This window comes from Neomonachus schauinslandi, chromosome 4 (assembly GCF_002201575.2).
Source record: "Neomonachus schauinslandi chromosome 4, ASM220157v2, whole genome shotgun sequence".
Taxonomy (NCBI): Eukaryota; Metazoa; Chordata; class Mammalia; order Carnivora; family Phocidae; genus Neomonachus; species Neomonachus schauinslandi.
Genome location: NC_058406.1, coordinates 13,210,014 through 13,227,503, shown reverse-complemented (window position 1 = coordinate 13,227,503; position 17,490 = coordinate 13,210,014). Strand labels below are relative to the sequence as shown.

Below are 17,490 nucleotides of genomic sequence, written 5' to 3'. Positions count from 1 at the left end.
ATGTTATGCATGAAGGCTCGTGGCCGTGCACATGCCTGTGTGTACACTCGTGTGTGTTGTTTCTGTAAGTATAATTGTGGTTCTGCCACACACACACACACACACACACACACACACACACTCTCTCTCTCTCTCTCTCTCTTTCTCTCTGTCTCTCAGATGGGCGTGCGTGTCTGCCCTTGTTTCTGCCATGGCTTAGCCGGACCCTGGCTTTGCCCTCTCCCCATTCCCTGTTCCAGAATTTGAGCCCTTCAGGGACCAGTGTGTTGGGGGCACTGCTGCTGGGAATGGCGTCCCAGCCGGTCTGTGACACCCCCTCCTTCCCACCCATCCCAGTCGTTCGGTCGCATCAAGAAGTGGCTGGAGCATGCCCGCTCCTCACCCAGCCTCACCATCCTGGCCGGGGGCAAGTGTGACGACTCTGTGGGCTACTTCGTGGAGCCCTGCATCGTCGAGAGCAAGGACCCTCAGGAGCCTATCATGAAGGAGGTGAGTGGGGCGGGCAGCCTGGGACATAGACGTCAGTCTCTCCCCCGAGCACAGCGCACACGGGACCCTTGTGTGTGGCTTCCTTCTTGTGGTGCTACCCCGTTTCACAGATGGGAGTGTGAGGTTCTAGGAAGGGAGTGTCTCGTTCCCAGTGAGAGCAGAGCCAGGCCTTGAACTCAGGCCTCCTGACCCCAAATCCAAGGCTCTGTCCTTGACACTGCTGAGCCTGGCCGTGTTCTAGCACTTCCACGGCCTGTGGCAACAGCTGGGCCCTTGACTGAGAGGAGAGGGTGTTAGCATTCCCATCTTACAGATGAGAAACTGAGGCTCCGAGGGGTCAAAGCTCTTGCCCGGGATGACGGTGCAGGGGTGGCCAAGGGGACCGTGATATTGCCGGGCAGTTCCTGTGCCAGTTGCTGCCAGGAGTCTTGCTCTCGGGTGTGGGTTTGGCTGGCACCGAGGGCCAGAAAGCCTCCTGGGATCTTCTGCCAGGTTGGGATGGGGTCGGCGGGGCAGGAACCGGGTGTGGCTCTCTCCTGAGGGAGCCCGGCGGGAGGTGCCTGGCCTTCTCGCAGGTGCTGAGCTGTGGACCGAGGCGGGGGGACAGGCGAGAGGCAGAGGCCGGAGCAGGGGGACTGGGAGGCCTTGGGGCTCCGGTCCAGGTGGGGTCTGACCCTGGGGCTTCTGTCTCAGGAGATCTTCGGGCCCGTGCTGACCGTCTATGTCTACCCGGATGACAAGTACGAGGAGACGCTGTGGCTGGTCGACAGCACCACCAGCTACGGCCTCACGGGGGCAGTGTTCGCCCAGGATAAGTGAGTGGCCGCTGCCCTTGCGCTCTTGGCCCGGTGTCCTGCCCCACCCTGTCCCGCAACCACCCCCTGGACGAGGATCCTAGTACTAATGCCGCCCCTGCCCCTCTTCAGCCCTGACTGGCAGGGAGGCATCCCAAGCACGGGGACACAGAGGCAGCGGAACTAGATCTCTAGGGGCGGGGCCGCAGCCTACGAGCTTTTGACCAGCTCCCCTGGGTCCGATGGAGCCCCGCTCAGCAAGGTCATTGCCTCATGCTGCAGAGCAGAAAAAGTGGGCTCAGGGGCCAGGGGCTCACTGCTCATCTTGCAGAGGCCACATTTGAGCCAGGATGCCATGATGCTAAACCCTTTTCTTTTCCTTCCTCGGTGGACTAGCTGCTGCCCCATCTGCCTCTAAGAGGGTGGAGATGAGATTGGAACCTGGGGGCAGGGTGGGGGTCTGGGGGTTCCCCCAGCTCCTGGGGGGCCAGGAATACTGGACAGGATGGGCCACTGAGTGCACGCAGCCTGACCCTCACCCTCCCGTTCCGCTCTTGTAGCAGCCCTGTGAGGGAGGCATGCTAGCCACTTCCCAGAGGAGGAGGGGCTCAGAGGCTCTCAGACCCCGCCCGAGGGGTCTAGCGCCCCTGTGGCCCGGCCCCCGTCGGCCGGGCAGCCGGTGTGGGCTGGGCTGGGGGCAGGTGAGCCGGCTGCCCTCTTAACCGCTGCCCTGCCGTGTAGGGATGTTGTCCAGGAGGCCACAAGGATGCTGAGGAACACGGCCGGCAACTTCTACGTCAACGACAAGTCCACTGGCTCCGTGGTGGGCCAGCAGCCCTTTGGGGGGGCCCGAGCCTCTGGTGAGTGGGTCCTCCTTTCCAGAGGGGAGGCAGGTTCTGTCAGGAGACTCTCAACCCCTCACGTCAAGGGTGTTAAGAGTAATAGCAAACACTGTGGGCCGGAGTTAAGGAAGGTAGAGTTCTTCTTCCCATTTTACAGAGGGGTAAACTGAGGCACAGGGAGCTGGAGTGACTTGCTCAAGGGCACATGGCTAGGAAGTAGTAGAGCTGGCATTTTAGTTCCAGCACTCATGCCTTTTACCACCGTGCTCTGGGTCACCTCAGTGCAACTCCTCCTATTTACAATTGGGGAAACAGGCTCAGAGTGGGGCAGTGACTCACCCTAGATCCCAGCTGCCTTGGTGCAAAGCCAGGGCCAGAACCCAGGGCTCCTGGCTCCCAGTGCAGTGCTCTCTCCACAGTGCTCCCAGACACCCCTTGGCAGGTGGGGCGCATGGACCCGGGGAGCGTGGGTCCTGCCTCACCTGACCTCTGCCTGAGCGTGCTCAGGAAACCCTGGCCTCGTGGACACACTCGGTTTTTGTTGAGCTGCTTATTGCCTGTGCTGGTGCCCTGGTTAGTCTGTCAGCTCTTCCCACCCCTTCCCTTCTGCCTGGAGCTGCCCTATCTTTTCAGAGAAAAGCAGAGCTGTCTTTTCCACAGGAACCAACGACAAGCCAGGGGGGCCCCACTACATCCTGCGGTGGACGTCGCCCCAGGTCATCAAGGAGACCCACGAGCCTCTGGGGGATTGGCGCTACGCCTACATGCAGTGAGCCCCGCTCGGCGCCTCTGCTGTCTGTCCGGACGGCTGACCTCAGCGCCCTGGTCCCGCTCCAGCCCCTTTGACCTGCTCCCCGTGGGACGGCCCCCTCTCCAGGGCCGAGACTGCCCGCTTTCCCTGACTGGGCTACATCCTGGCCTGTCCCACCCCTCGGGGGCAGGTACGGGCTCTGATTTGAGACCATGCTGGGGAGGAACAGGGCTGCCACCCCTTTATCGTGGCTGTCCTAGAGATTTCTATCTGGCAGGTTCCCCGCCTGTCTTCTTCTTCTGCGCTGTGGCCCAGTGGCTTAGGGACCTGGGGAATGGCAATAGAGTGCCTGGCTTAGGGACCTGGGGAATGGCAATAGAGTGCCTGACTTTGGGACCTGGGGAATGGCAATAGAGTGCCTCCCAGGATCCCTTACAGGACAGGGAAGCAGCTCTGGGCCCCTTGGCGAACCTGAGCATCCACAGAGTCTCCTGGCCTTGGCCTTGGCTCCTCCAGGGCTCCAGGATGAGGTGTGACCTGGGGTGGCTGAGGGGCATGGGGGCACCAGCTGGCCTGGCCTTCTTTGGTCTGGGCTGCCCACCTTCCTCACCAGCGGTTGGCCCACGCCCACCTGGGCCAGCAGGTACCTGGGCCTGACCATATGCCTTAGACACTCGTGCGCCTTTCCCCAGGGCACCTGTGTTCTCCTGAGGCCCACGTGATTCCTGGCAGTCTTCGTGTGGTGGGCTTGGGGGGCCTGCTACCTGCCGAGGTGCAGGATTTGGTTGGCCTTCCCGTTTGGGCTGTGGTTTTGGAAAACCCTGGGTGGGCCTTCGTGCCATCTATCTCAGCTTGCCGTCAGCTCACACCTCCCCGCCTGTGTTGGCCCAGGCTTTCCTGCAGGGGCTCGGCCCTCACAGGCTGTGGTAGAACAGGCCCGGGGAGACTGCTCCCACCTTCTCCCAGCCCCGAGAGCTGGCCTTGGGTTCCCGTCTGGCCTGGGCTGAGGATGGCCCGTAGAACCTTCCCTCCTTTGCACAGAGGTGGCTCTGTGTGGACTGGCCCCTAGGCGGCCCGTTCTTCGACGCAGCCAGCTGGTGGACACTCAGAAACCCCTGCGAATTGGACTGCAGGGGGCTGAGGATCGATAAGGGGTGACGTTGGAGGACAGTTTTTACGGGGCCCCAAGAGTCCTGGCCCTTCGTCAAGGACAACTGGCAGGGGTCCCCGTGGGGCTGGCCGCCGAGCACCATGGTTGCACACTGTGGCCCGCGACCCGGGGTCAGGCCGCCGGGGCAGAGCGTTAGTTCTGCCTGGAGAGGCCAGGGCAGTCGGCTGGGGAGAGGCGCTGGAGGTGGGCCTTGTTCTACTGGTGTGACACTGTGAGGTGGTGGTGTGATTCGCTCTGCTGCCGTCCTAATAAATACTTGTTACTTAATCAAAACGCTGGTCTTTCTGGTGGGGGTGGTGGGGGCTGGCCAGCTTCTTCAAACAAAGGCTGATGTGTGGGACATATGTTGCTCATACGTCCTTCACATCAAGAGTGCACAGCCCGCGGTGTGTTGGAAGGAAGGGTGGACGCTGATGTTGGGGAATATGGGCTGGAGGTATGGGAATTCGGGAGTCAGATGGGTTCAGATCCTGGCTCTCTGCCTTCAGAAAGTTGTGCAGCCTCCCTGATCTTCTCTCTCTTTATCTGTGAGATGGGGACTAATACACAAACACATGCACGTGCACGCTGATTGTCGTGATGACTGAATGAGTTCATACAATTGTTTAGAACAATGCCAGGTACAGAATTAATGATTCAACCTTGTTAACCACGTATACATTGCAACAGCCACTGTTACTGTGTTGTGATGGTTACGTTGATGTGAAAACTTAGCTGGGCTAACTTAGCTGGTGCCCAGGTATTTAGTTAAACATTCTGGATGTTTCTTTGAAGGTGGTTTTTGGATGAGATTGACATTTAAATCAGTGGACTCCGAGTAAAACCCATTGTCCTCCATACTGTGGGTGGGCCTCATCCAATCAGTTGAAGGCCTCAATCGAACAAAGACTGACCTCCTTCAAGCAAAAAGGGATTCTGCCGATGGACAGCCTTTGGACTTAGCTGTGACTCTTCCCTGGGTCTTCACAGCCTGCTGGCCTACTCTGCTGATTCTGCACTTAACCAAGCCTAGAAGATGGCACAAGCAGTGTCCTTACAATAAATCTGTGTATGCTGTTGGTTCTGTTTCTCTGGAGGACTGTGTTTTCTCACACAGTCACACGCTGCCGTGCTCCCATTTCACAGAAGAGGAAACGGGTGCAGGGGATGAAGGGGCTTGCCAAGGGTATGGTCTATCACTTGGACATAAAGCCACGCCTGTGGTTCCCAAACCCATTTGCTGTCCTCCCCCCGAGATGTCCATACACAGCACTGACCTGCCTTGGAAAGACCTCAACTGGCCAAATGACGGGGGTGGGGGCTGGCGAGCAACCCCGGCCAGTTAGCCTGAGCCCACAGTCTGTGGGTCGAAGTCCACGTGGGCCGGCCAACGTGGAGGGGAAACTGGCCTGGCCTGCCTCCAAAGGACATAAAAAGGGATCCTAGCCGCATGACACCTCCCTGTCCCGGGGTTCATTGATCGGGGCTGTTGGTGGGCAGGATCCCAGAGCTGTGGGGAGGGGATGGAGACTCTGCCCTTTGGAGCGCCCCCAACTGGCTTCCCCAGGGGCTACCAGGGATTTGTGCCAGAGGGGGCTTCTTCACTCGGGGACAAAGGGCCGCCCCCAGAGGGCCCCGGCTGGAGCTCCCGGGCGGGAAAGGTGGTGGCTGCATTTGTAGGGGGTGCGTGGGGCCGGTTAGTGTCTTTGAGCAAATGGAGTGGCTTGCTCAGGCTCACATTGACACAGCAGAGTTAGCTTTATCTATCTGGTCTCATCTAGCCGACATTGACCTTACTGGCTGTTACCTGCCTTCTGTGGAAGGACTAGTAGACGTCACGCGGCTGGTTCATAGGGGGGCCGGGGTTTGAACCCGGGGCTGGGTGCCCACAGCCCATGCTCCTTGCCAGCCGCTCTGTCAGGTCCATGATTTCTAGCTGTTTCTTTTCCACTGCACCACCCCCACCTGGTGCCTTTGCCTCCTTTTAACTATAGGGCCGGGGGAGGAGGGGGAGGCGGGGAGGGGGCCCCAAGCCCTGCCTTCCCTTCCTCCGCTCTGGCGCCCTGCCTTGCGGCTGGTGGCTCCTGAGGGCCCGGTGCCCGCCCCCTTTGCATGGCCGCCCCTGTCAGTGCACGTGTCCGCAGGGGCCTAGGAGCCTCCTCATTTCCCTGCAGTGGTCGGCGGCCCGGCCACCAGTCCGGGCTCGGAGCGTGAACCATTTGACTGGGGCCGGATGTCCCTGCCGCCAGTGTCCCGCGGGCCACCAGTCAGGCGTGCGCTCCAGGGAAATGAGGGGCCACCTCTGCCGGCTCCTGGCCTCCAGGCTGACCCAGAGCCTCCGTGGGGGGTGGTGGGGGGGGGGGGACTCGAGGAAGAGGCAGGGTGGAGACCCACCCTCTTCACAAGCTTGTGACTTCGTTTTCCTGAAGCCACGGCGGGCGCGGTCCCTGCGTGTGGTCTGTCAGGAGCCACATTCCGTGGCTGCAGCCGTGGGCCAGGCCTTGTGCCACGTCTTCAGAGCCTCACCGCAGCCCCTGGAGGCCCCTCTGCTACTCCCTTCTTACAGATGGGGAGACTGAGGCATGGGTGGCTGAAGTAACTCGTACACCAGCAGATGGTCCCCATCTCCGCCTGCCAGGCCTGGTGTCAGGCAGGCCTGGGCTCCAGGCCCGTCTTAACCACCACCCCCTTCCCTGAGCCTTGGCCCCCACTCCCACCCTCAGACTTGGCATTTCTTGGTGAGCTGAGGATCACATGACACGTACCCTGCAGACCGAGGTGCTCGGTGAATAAGAACCTGTTATGTTCCACCCTCCCCCACACCTTCATCCTGGATACCCCAGGTGTCACCAAGCACCTGTCACTGGGCCAGTGGCTCCCACCAGTTATCTGGGGCCCTACAGGAGGCGGTATTCTTTTTGCCCCATTTCCCAGATGAGGAAACAGGCCCAGGGAAGGAAGACCCGCTCAGTAAGGGGCAGGGACAGAACTTTTCCTGGGGACCATACCAGCAGCCCCTGGTCCCTTCGCCCTGGTCCCTTGCAGGAACCCAGCAGCTTCTGGGTGGGAGCCACCCAGCGAGTGGGCAGCATGAGGCGTGGCTGTCACTGTGGCTCCAAACACAAGCAGCCCGTCTTCACTCTCACTCAGGTTGTTGGCAGCTCCCTGGATGGTGGAATGGGTGCCATTCACCCCCAGGTGCCCGACGTACATTGGAATTCTGCCCAAGGGCTCTGCCATATCCTCCCTCCAGGCCCCCTGTGGCCCGGCAGTCGCCCTCAGCCCCTGGAGCGCTTGGCACGGGGGGGCCAGGGCAGAGCGAGGGAGCCGAGGTGCCGTCGGGCACCTGCTCCTTGACGTGCATCCAGCAAGCCTCAGGATCAGAGCGGGACTCAGAGAGGGACAGGCCTGGGGGAGCTCACACAGCCTGTAAGTGGCAGAGCCAGGATCGGAAACCAGGCTGGGCAGATCGGAGCCTCAGAAGGGCCGTACAGAGTCCTAGAGCCCAGCGTTTTATCAGGGTTAAAATCGAGAGCTCCAGGCCAGGAACAAAGCCCTCGACACTGTGGTGTATGATGTTTGCGATCATTCACCGAGCAGATTCCTGACGCATTCATCTCATTGACTCACCCTCCTCAAGGGTGCCTGTGGCCATTTTAGAGGCGAGGAAGCGGAGAGGAGTCAGGGCCTGCTGCCTGGCCCCCAGCCCCCGGGCTGGGCTGGACCCTTAGAGCCGCAGGGAACAGGACCACCCCCTTCCCTGTCTCGGCCCTTTCCGCTCCTGGCAAGAGCTCGCTGAGTCTTCCTCCCTGGGCTGAACGTCCCTCATTCCTTCATCTGCTCCCTGCAGGACACGGTTTCTGCTTCTTGCTCCACCCTGTGGCCTCCCCCAGGGCCCACACCATCTGCTCCACTTTTGACTTTGAAACTTCTCTCAGAGGAGTGACTGATGAGGCTGGGGTCCCTGAGAACTGGCTCTGAGGCCTCCCCAGGGACCCTCCCCTCCGGGATGTCTCTGAACCAGGGCGCTGTTTGTCTGTCAGATCTTCCCCGGGGCGGAGGTCCTGCTGCCCCTGGCCCCCCCCACCCCCCCCCCACCACCCTGGGGCCAGATTGGAGCTAGGTTTCCAGGTGCCCAATTTCGTTCTGGAGGAGGCGGCACAGGCAGGGAAGAAAGAGAAGGAAAATGCTGGGGTGGGTGGGAGGGGGGTTTGGGGGGTGCAGAGCAGGAAAGGGAACGATGTGCAAGTCGGTAGAGAGACTGGAGGGTCGGGTGGAGGAGAGGAGCTGACGCAGCCCCCAGTCCCTGGGTCAGGCCTCTCTTCGGGGCGCCCCCTGGGTTCCATCCCCCCTCCAACCACCACGGCAGGGGGAGGGGGAAGGTTCAGGGCAGCTCCTTCCAGCCCAAAGCAAATGTGGCCAGTTTCTTTCCGTGAGCATGGGGGGGAAGCAGATGCAAGGCAAATGGGCAGCTTTTCCTGACCCCCGTGTTCTTGTCCCCTCTCCCCCGTGTACTTTGCATAAGCCTGTCATGGCTCTCTGCCACCTTGGCCGCCGATGGTCACACAGGTGTGAACATGGGGACTCGGGCCTGGACTGGGCCGTGAGGGTGACAGTTGTGCCGGGTCCCGGCCACCTTGGAGCACGTGCTGTGCGTGCAGCCCTGAACGAGAGTCACAGCGCCGCGGGTTCCCGGGTGCCTGTCCTCAGCGCGGCCAGCGCCCCAGCCTCACTCACTTGCCCCTCTGTGTGTATCCGTGTCCGGGGCTTTCGTCAGACTCTCAAAGGGACCCTTGGCCCTGAAATGTTAAGAAGCACTGAGTCGGTTTTACAGGTAAGGAGACTGTAGCCCAGAGAATGGCAGTGACTTGCCCAAGGGTAGTTGGGGCAGAGCGGGCCCGGAAGCCAGGACCCCTGACTCTCTGTCCAGTGCTCCTTCTTCAAGAGATTTTGGTCTTCAGAGAGATCATCCCTGTCAAGGGGGCCCCTTATTCCTTTCTCATTGGAGCCCCTCAGGCACCACCATTCCCTGCAGTCCCTATTAGGGTCCCGGATTTCTCTAATCCACATATTCGCTGTGTGGCTTTGGATAAGTTACTGTCCCTCTCTGAACCTCATCCTCCTTATCTACCAAATGGAGACGTAACAGTAGCACATTGGAAGGATGATGGAGATGGAGAGGACTCTACTCTGTGCCTGGCATATCGTGAGCCCGCAGAACATGTTAGCAATGGAAGTGACCGTGTGCATGGCCACCATTGTCCTCCCAGGCCGCGTGGCACAGACCCACCTCCTCCACGGAGGCCATATCCCTGTGTCCTGGCTGTGGCCCTTGGACCCCACCTGGCCCTGCCACATGGGGGGCTCACCAGTGCCCACTGGGTGAATGGCTTTCCCGGGCATCCCTGCCTTCCACCCCCACCCATGCACCCTGGGGCCGGGTCCGCACCCAGGGGCTCCAGTTAATTTCGATGCTTTCTTTCTCTACCATCTGCTTACCCCCTGGCTTGGCTGATTTTGCTCGGAGTCTCCAGGATGTCCCAGAGCCTCTCCGCAACCGGCATCTTGGTTCTCTCTCTTCAGAACTGCAGTGTGTGGTCATCATGCCCTGGAATGACTGGTCCTTCTCTAGCACGTTGGCCTCCAGGTGGCACCTGCAGAGGGGAGGGCAGCGCACCCCCCTCCCCCATGGTGGGCATCATGGCGACAGCTGCTGTGGGAAGACCACGCCAACGTCAGACAGCTCGAGGGTTAAGAGCTAGGACAGCCTGGGTCTAAATCCTATTAGCTGTGTGACTCTTGGCAAGTTGCTTAACCTTTCAGACTCAGTTTCCTTGTTGGTTTTTTTTTTTTAAGACTTTATTTATTTGAGAGAGAAAGAGAGCATGAGCAGGGGGAGGGGCAGAGGGAGAAGCAGACTCCCTGCTGAGCAGGGAGCCCGATGTGGGGCTCGATCCCAGAACCCTGGGATCATGACCTGAGCTGAAGGCAGATGCTTAACCAACTGAGCCACCCAGATGCCCCTCAGTTTCCTTGTTTTTAAAATGGGAGTAAAAATGGCTGCTTTGCAGAGTGAGAGAATTAAATAATATAACGCATACAAAGTGCTTGACACAATGCCTGGCCTATACCATACCCTAGAAATGTGCTCTTTTGTTACCCTCCCAACTGCCCAAGTGTCCGGCATGGCAGGTGACTGGTCTCCGAGGCTCCAGCAGGCCATCCTGGGGACAGCCTCCAGGGACCCCATTCCAAGGAGGCCAGTGTGGCTGTGGTTTGGGGCACGTGATGCCGGAGAGAGCAGGCTGCAAAGGCAGGGTCAGGGAGGACGGATGAGCTGGGCCAGGCTGGGGAGGCCTCAGACCCCAAGGCCAGGAGCCCAGCCATGACCCTGCAGGCAATGGGGAGTCCTAGGAGGTGGTAGAGCAAGGAGGGATAGAGCTGTGCTCTGAACTGACAGAGAGGTCTAGGAAGGAGGAGGGTCTGAACTTGGGTGTAGCAAGAGGGGGAGGGGTCTGGAGAGAACCCCGGGGGCAGAGGGTGAACTCACGTTGCTGAAGGGGGAGGATAAGGGCAATCCGAAGAGGGCCTCCCCTTGTACAGATGAGGAAACTGAGGCCCGTAGAATTGAGAGCCAAGCCCAGAACCCATCTCTCCAGACAGCTAGGCACAGCTCTTCCTTTTGTGTTATGGGTTGGGTCTCCCCTCCCAAGCGCTGGTTGACATCGGTACAGAGAGGGGCAGCGACAGGCCCAAGATCACACAGCAAATCCTGCGTGTTTCCACAACACCAGGAGGCTTTTTGTGTCGTTCTAAATGTCTGTGGGATGACTTCACAGGGGCCAGGGACGGTTTCCTGGAGGAGGCAAGGCTCCGACGAGCCCTTGAAGGAGGAGCTGGGCTTGGCTGGAGCGGGACAGGGTGAGACCGTGGGGTCTTGGATCAACTTTTTGTGCCTTGAAGCCTCCTCTCGCCATAGCCCCGGACCCCAGGGGCCCTGATGGGAGCTGTCTGCTTTGGGTGTTCCACAGCAGGGGCCCCGAGGCTCTCACTAGGCCATGCATCATTAGGGCTGGCAAGGACCAACACGACATTACGTGGACTGGGTCTCTGATTCAGATGGGTGCCTGGTTTGTGGGAACCATCCCCTCTCCATCCCACTCCTTGGGGGTAGTCGCCTTTGACTTTGGAAATTTTCAGCTTTCCTTTTTGACAGGACCCCCGCCCCTTGGTGCTGGGTGCAAAGGGGGTGCCCCGAGGGGGCTCACTCAGCAGAGCTGATTGATGGATTGTTGGGCTGACAGATGGCCGCTGCCTCCCCATCCCCTGACCCCCATTCTCTTTGCGGATGCTTTCCTGTTTTTTTTTTCTCAAAGGAAATCACTTCGTGATGTAATATATCATGGAGATTAAGAGCCAGGCCTTAAAATCTGACTGTGGGATTTGAATCCCAGCTTTGCTGGCTGTGCAACCAGGGGCGGGTTTCTTAACTTCTCTGTGCCTCAGTTTCTTCATCTGTGAAATGGGGCTGGTAATAGTCCTGGTCATCGTGAGCATTAAACGAGATGGTGAATGGCAAGCACGTAGCATGATGCCTGGTTCTTATTGACAATGGCTGCTACTTCTGGAACTCCTGCTATCAGATGCTGTATATGAATTACTATATGCCAGGCTCCACCTGATCAGGCTCTAAAGCTTGGGATCCATTTGCCAGCCTACTCTGTCTCCTGGGTGAGTATCTGTGTCCTGGACTCCCAAATGTTGGAAGCATTAGGGGCAGGGAACCTGTTCTCAATCAAGTGGCAGAAGGCTAGGGAGTGTCCAAGTTAGCAGGACAGGCTTTCTCTACTTCCACATGGGGTTCTCCCAGACCACCCAGGTCCCACCGTGCCCGAGGAAGGGATCATCTTGGTTCTAGCCTCCTCCTTTCCCCCAGAGTTCTCAAACCTCTCCACCTGTCCCAGGTGCTTTCCCCACCCCATGGGCCATGCACATGTAAATGTCTGTGCAAATCCCCTGGTGTCAAGCTGCCAGCTCTCTGATGAGGTAGGGCCACCTCCGGGGACCCCCACTTCCCAGCCATGGGACCCCGGGCCAGGGCAGTCTGCTCCATGTTCATCCTGCTGCAGGTCCTGGCTGCGCCGGCTGAGAACTCAGACTTCTACCTGGCTGGGGATTACCTCCTGGGTGGCCTCTTCACCCTCCACGCCAATGTGAAGGGCATCGTCCACCTCAACTTCCTGCAGGTGCCCCAGTGCAAGGAGTGAGTCTCCAGTGTGAGGCTGGAAGCAGCAATGGGGGTGGGGTGGGAAGCCTGCACTGGTCCCGCGGTCCTCAGGGGACCAGGCCAGGACCCAGGGCTCAAAATGCTCCTCCTCATTCATTGCCAACCACTCATCCTGGATTATCCCCACTGGCTCGGAGGGAGAACCCACATAGTTCATGTTACCAAGATCTTCGGCAATTGTGTTCTGAAACATGGAGACCTGGTTGTCCCAATGTCACATCTCTTAATAAAGAGTTACAGGATATTTGAGCCTGGAGGGGTTGCAGAGACCATCAAAACCACCCCCACCCACTTTGGCAAGGGAGTCCATGCCAAGGCCCAGTCTAGAAACCAAGGGTTATGCCTTTGGAAGGCATAAATGTGGTATTTTTGCAGCAGGTTCTCAGACTAGAGGGGAAGGTTTGCATTTCCCTAGGGCTGTGGTTAGGTTGTGGTGGGGAGGTGCTTCCAGGACTGGAAGGGATTTCCTTTGCTCACCCTTCCCCTGTGAGCCCCATGGGGTGGCGGCATCCCTCGAGATTAGGTGGGCCATCTTCATGCAAGCATGGGATTATGAATTAGTGACCTGGTACAGAGAGGGTGAAGGCATTCTGAGAGAGAGGGATAAAGGAAGGAGTGCGCAAAAGATGATAAAGGGCTGACTCTAAGAAATGCACCCTTTATGTGATGTTGAGGAAAGTTATAGGCTGGTTTGAGAATGGTGAGGGTGATGGTGCCCGTGATGGTCCTGGGCTCATTGTTGAATGTTCTGATGCCTGTGATGATGGTGGGGAGTCCAGTGAAGTGATGGTGGTGAGGGTGGTGATATTGATAATGTTGATAGCAGTAATACTGGTGATAATGCAAATGGCAAAGAGTATGTGATGGTGATGGTGGTGGTGGTGGTGAGGATGGTGGTGGTGATGGTGGTGATGATGGTGGTGGTGATGGTGGTGAGGATGGTGGTGAGGATGGTGATGGCGGTGGTGGCAGTGGTGGTGAGGGTGGTGACGAAGATGATGGTAATGATAGTGATGAAGATGATGATGGTGATGGTGGCGATGGTGGTGAAGATGACAGTAATGATGGTGGTGAAGATGATGATGGTGATGGTGGTGGTGGCAGTGGAGGTGAGGGTGGTGACGAAGATGATGATGGTAATGATGGTGATGAAGATGATGATGGTGGTGATGGTGGCGATGGTGATGAAGATGACGGTAATGATGGTGGTGAAGATGATGATGGTGATGGTGGTGGTGGCAGTGGAGGTGAGGGTGGTGACGAAGATGATGATGGTAATGATGGTGGTGAAGATGATGGTGATGGCGGTGGTGGCAGTGGTGGTGAGGGTGGTGACGAAGATGATGGTAATGATGGTGATGAAGATGATGATGGTGATGATGGCGATGGTGGTGAAGATGACGGTAATGATGGTGGTGAAGATGATGATGGTGATGAAGACGATGGTGTTGGCGGTGATGGTGGCATTGGTTGTGGTGGTCACAGACATGTAGTTTTAGTGATGGCAGAGGTGATGATATTGTTCATAGGAATAGAGGGTGTGGCGGTGTAACAGTGACGACAGAGATTGTAGTGGGTAATGGTGATCACACTGGTGGACATCGGTAGAGTGGTGGTAGAGATCATAGGGAAGGCAGTAGTGGTAACAATGGTAGTGATTGAGGGTAGCCACAGAGATCATAACGTCAGAGGTGGTCATAGGGATGATGGTGATTCTAGAGATTTGGCATGGTATGGGGACCGTGGTGTGATAAAAATGCCAGAATCTTCTGGAGCACCTCCTTGGACAACTCCTGGGTTTTCTTATGGGAGGCAGAGAGGACAAGTTGGCTCTCCCATCCCTTCCCCTTCTCACTCTGGACCTGCTTCCCACCCCAGCCCACGTGGCCCCCCAGGTACTAAATGAAGGTGCTGGGCTACAACCTCCTGCAGGCCATGAGCTTTGTGGTGGAGGAAATCAACAACCATAGCAGCCTGCTGCCCGGCGTGGTGGATGTCTGCTACATCTCCAACAATGTCCAGCCCGTGCTCTACTTCTAGGCTCAGGAGGACTATTCCCTGCCCATCCAGGAGGACTACAGCCACTATGTGCCCCGGGTAGTGGCCGTCATTGGCCCTGACAACTCCGAGTCCACCGCAACTGTGGCCCACTTCCTCTCCCTCTTCCTCCTTCCACAGGTGAGGCCCCAGGCTCCTGGGAGAAGTAGCTGGGGAGGGCGCAGAGGAGTGGTTGTCCAGAGGGCTCACTTCCCCCCACCAGTCATGGGGGTAGGAGGAGGCGGGAAGCAGGGTAGGGATGTCAACCCCAGCCCTGGGAAGGCAGCCTGGTTGATGGGTTAAGAGCTCAACCAGAATTGGCCTGAAATTTTCATGCATTAACGAGCAGCTAGCACAAGAAGATAGCCCACAGTCGGGAGTTACAAATACTATAATTTCTGCCGTCGTTTTTATTATGTAAAGCACCAAGGGTCTGACACATAGTAGGTGCTTAGTAAATGTTAGAATACTTATGTGAGGCATCCATTCTGGGACTGAACTCATTCTTTCATTCACTTAACCAATATTTATCGAGCTCCTCCGGTGCTAGGTGCTGTTGTAGGGCTGAGGATACAGGAGGGGACAAAACATAAGAGCCCATCTCCTAGCGGGAGAGACAGGCCATGTCAGGAACCACGTGATAAGGCTGCTGGAAAGTGAGAAGTGCAGTGCAAGTAAAGTAAGCAAGAAGTAAAAGGCAAGCAGGGTGAGGGAGGCTGGACAGGTCGGTGGACAGGTGGAACGGGTAGAGAGGGACTGCAGTTCCCAGCAGGTGGTCAGGTGGGTCTCGCTGACAACTGGATGAAGACCCGAGGGAGGTGAAGGGGTGAGGGAGGCATGCAGGTGTGTAGAAGAGCCCCCTGGGACGAGGGGGCAGCGAACGCAGAGGCCGGCAGGTGCCTGGTGCGTTCACAGAACCCGTGAGCAGAACTGGGACCCCGGGAGAGTAGGAGGAGATGAGGTCAGAGAGGTGAGGGCTGGGGTCAGTGATGGAGCCTCTTGGGGGCCACTAAGGACTCTGGCTGCCCCTGAGTGACTTTTGGAGCTGTTGGAGGGTTTTGAGCAGAGGAGTAAGTAAGGTGACTGACACGTGCGTGCTGGGTCCCCTGGCTGCCACGTTCAGCAGAGACCACAGGGGGAAGGTTGGGGGGGATGCTGTGGGGACCCAGGCGGGGCGACGGTGGCCTGGGGAGGCCCTCACTCATGCTGGCGGCGGTCCCCTCTGGCAGATCACCTACAGCACCATCAGTGATGAGCTGCGGGACAAGCAGCGCTTCCCCGCCCTGCTGCACACGGTGCCGGGCACAGATCACCAGATCGAGGCCATGGTGCAGGTCATGCTCCACTTCTGCTGGAACTGGATCATCGTGCTGGTGAGAGGCGACGACTATGGACGCTACAACAGCCAACTGCTCAACGAGCGCCTGACCACCGGCGACATCTGCATCACCTTCCAGGAGACGCTGCCCACGCCACAGCCCAGCCAGGACGTGACCCAGTGGGAGCGCCAGCGCCTGGAAGCCATCGTGGACAAGCTACAGCAGAGCTCGGCGCGCATTGTGGTCCTGTTCTCGCCCGACCTGGTCCTGCACAACTTCTTCCACGAGATGCTCTGCCAGAACTTCACGGGCACCGTGTGGATCGCCTCTGAGTCCTGGGCCATCGACCCGGTCCTGCACAACCTCACCGAGCTGCGTAACACGGGCACCTTCCTGGGCATCACCACCCAGAGCGTGCCCATCCCGGGCTTCAGCGAGTTCCACATGTGCCCGCCCAGGCCGGGCAACCTGTGCCCAACAGGACCAGCCTGGGGGCCACCTGCAACCAGGATTGCGACACCTGCCAGGACACCCCCGCGTCCTTCAACACCATCCTCACGCTCTCTGGTGAGTGCGTGGTCTACAGCGTGTACTCAGCTGTCTATGCCGTGGCCCATGCATTACCCAGCCTCCTGCACTGTACCCAGACCACCTGCTCCAAGAGGGTGGTCTACCCCTGGCAGGTGAGGCCCCGCCCATGGAAAGTCAGGGCCCCACAGGGCAGGCATGGAGTGGTCGCCATGGAGACCGCTGGGTGCACCTGCTCTGAGCTAGCCTTCTCCTCGCTTGCTGGCTTCGGGGCAAACTGGTGGAGAGGCCATGGGACCATGCCCTGCCTCCAGACACATAGAACCAGACAGAAGTCCTTCATGGTGACAAAACTCCTTTTTGTATTAATGTAATCAATGCCATCCAAGATGGCTTGTCCTAGGAGGAGATTTGGGTGACATTCCCTGGAAAGAAGCCTGGCAGGCAGTGGGCGCCCCAGGTCCCCTGCCGTCTTTCTCTGGGCTGGAGGCCTTGGGGGCGGGCTTATGTATTCTGTCCGCTCTCTGAGGCCCTGCTTGGGGTTTATGCATCTTCTCTTGTCCCAGGTTTGTGTCGTCTGGATTCAGACTTGGAGTTTAAATCTATGTTTTTCTGATTTGCGCGCGTCTGTGCGCGCGTGCGCGCACGCGCGCGCACACACACACACACACACACACACACACGCACACCCCAAACCATGAAATCTTCACAGGGGTAGAAGATTTTCCTGAGGATCTGGAGGAGCGGAGGGATTTACATCAGAGATGTACACTTCATACCTTGTTATCCAGCATCTCTGAGCTCTCACAGGGACCAGCCAGCCAGGACCGCACGCTGGGTCATTTGCTCACCACTCACTCTCCACTGCGTCCTTCTCTCTGCCTCTGTCCACCCCCAACATCTCAGCTACAGCCCCTCTGTCCATCTGTTGGGAGGCAGAGCTTTGTACTCAGGCTGACCTGGGTTTGAATCCCAGCTTTGCCACCACTAGCTGTGAGACCTTGGGCAAGTTATTGAATATCTCTGAGCCTTGGATTTCTCATGTGTGAAAAAGAAGGAATAACAGGCACCGTGCCGAGTTCTGGGGAGGACTGACCATGCTGTGTGTCTGGGACCTGGTGCAGAGAGAAGCTGAATGTCTTCCTCTTTGTCCGCATCCATTTCTGACACCAGTGTCTGGACTATGATAGTCCAGGCCTCCTCCCACTCAGGGGAGTTGCAAGGACGATCCTTCCTTCCTTCCTTCCTTCCTTCCTTCCTTCCTTCCTTCCTTCCTTCCTTCCTTCCTTCCTT

General features: G+C 58.2%; 2 protein-coding genes across 3 annotated transcripts in view; both read left to right on the top strand.

Moving 5' to 3' along the window:
* The window catches only part of ALDH4A1 (aldehyde dehydrogenase 4 family member A1), a 29,416-nt gene extending 24,338 nt beyond the window's left edge, over positions 1 to 5,078 (top strand). The window contains exons 12-15 of one of the 2 annotated variants that reach the window (XM_021683507.1): positions 337 to 489; positions 1,183 to 1,304; positions 2,025 to 2,143; positions 2,786 to 5,078. In XM_021683507.1, coding sequence (XP_021539182.1) covers positions 337 to 489; positions 1,183 to 1,304; positions 2,025 to 2,143; positions 2,786 to 2,898 — 507 coding nt within the window. In that variant the 3' untranslated portion in view covers positions 2,899 to 5,078. The remainder of the gene's footprint in view (positions 1 to 336; positions 490 to 1,182; positions 1,305 to 2,024; positions 2,144 to 2,785) is intronic. The other variant, XM_044913892.1, reaches the window with a different exon arrangement.
* A 7,029-nt stretch (positions 5,079 to 12,107) lies between these two features.
* The window catches only part of TAS1R2 (taste 1 receptor member 2), a 16,986-nt gene continuing 11,603 nt past the window's right edge, over positions 12,108 to 17,490 (top strand). The window contains 4 exon segments of the mRNA XM_021683506.1: positions 12,108 to 12,289; positions 14,209 to 14,491; positions 15,580 to 16,123; positions 16,126 to 16,352. Of these exon segments, the coding sequence (XP_021539181.1) occupies positions 12,108 to 12,289; positions 14,209 to 14,491; positions 15,580 to 16,123; positions 16,126 to 16,352 (1,236 nt within the window).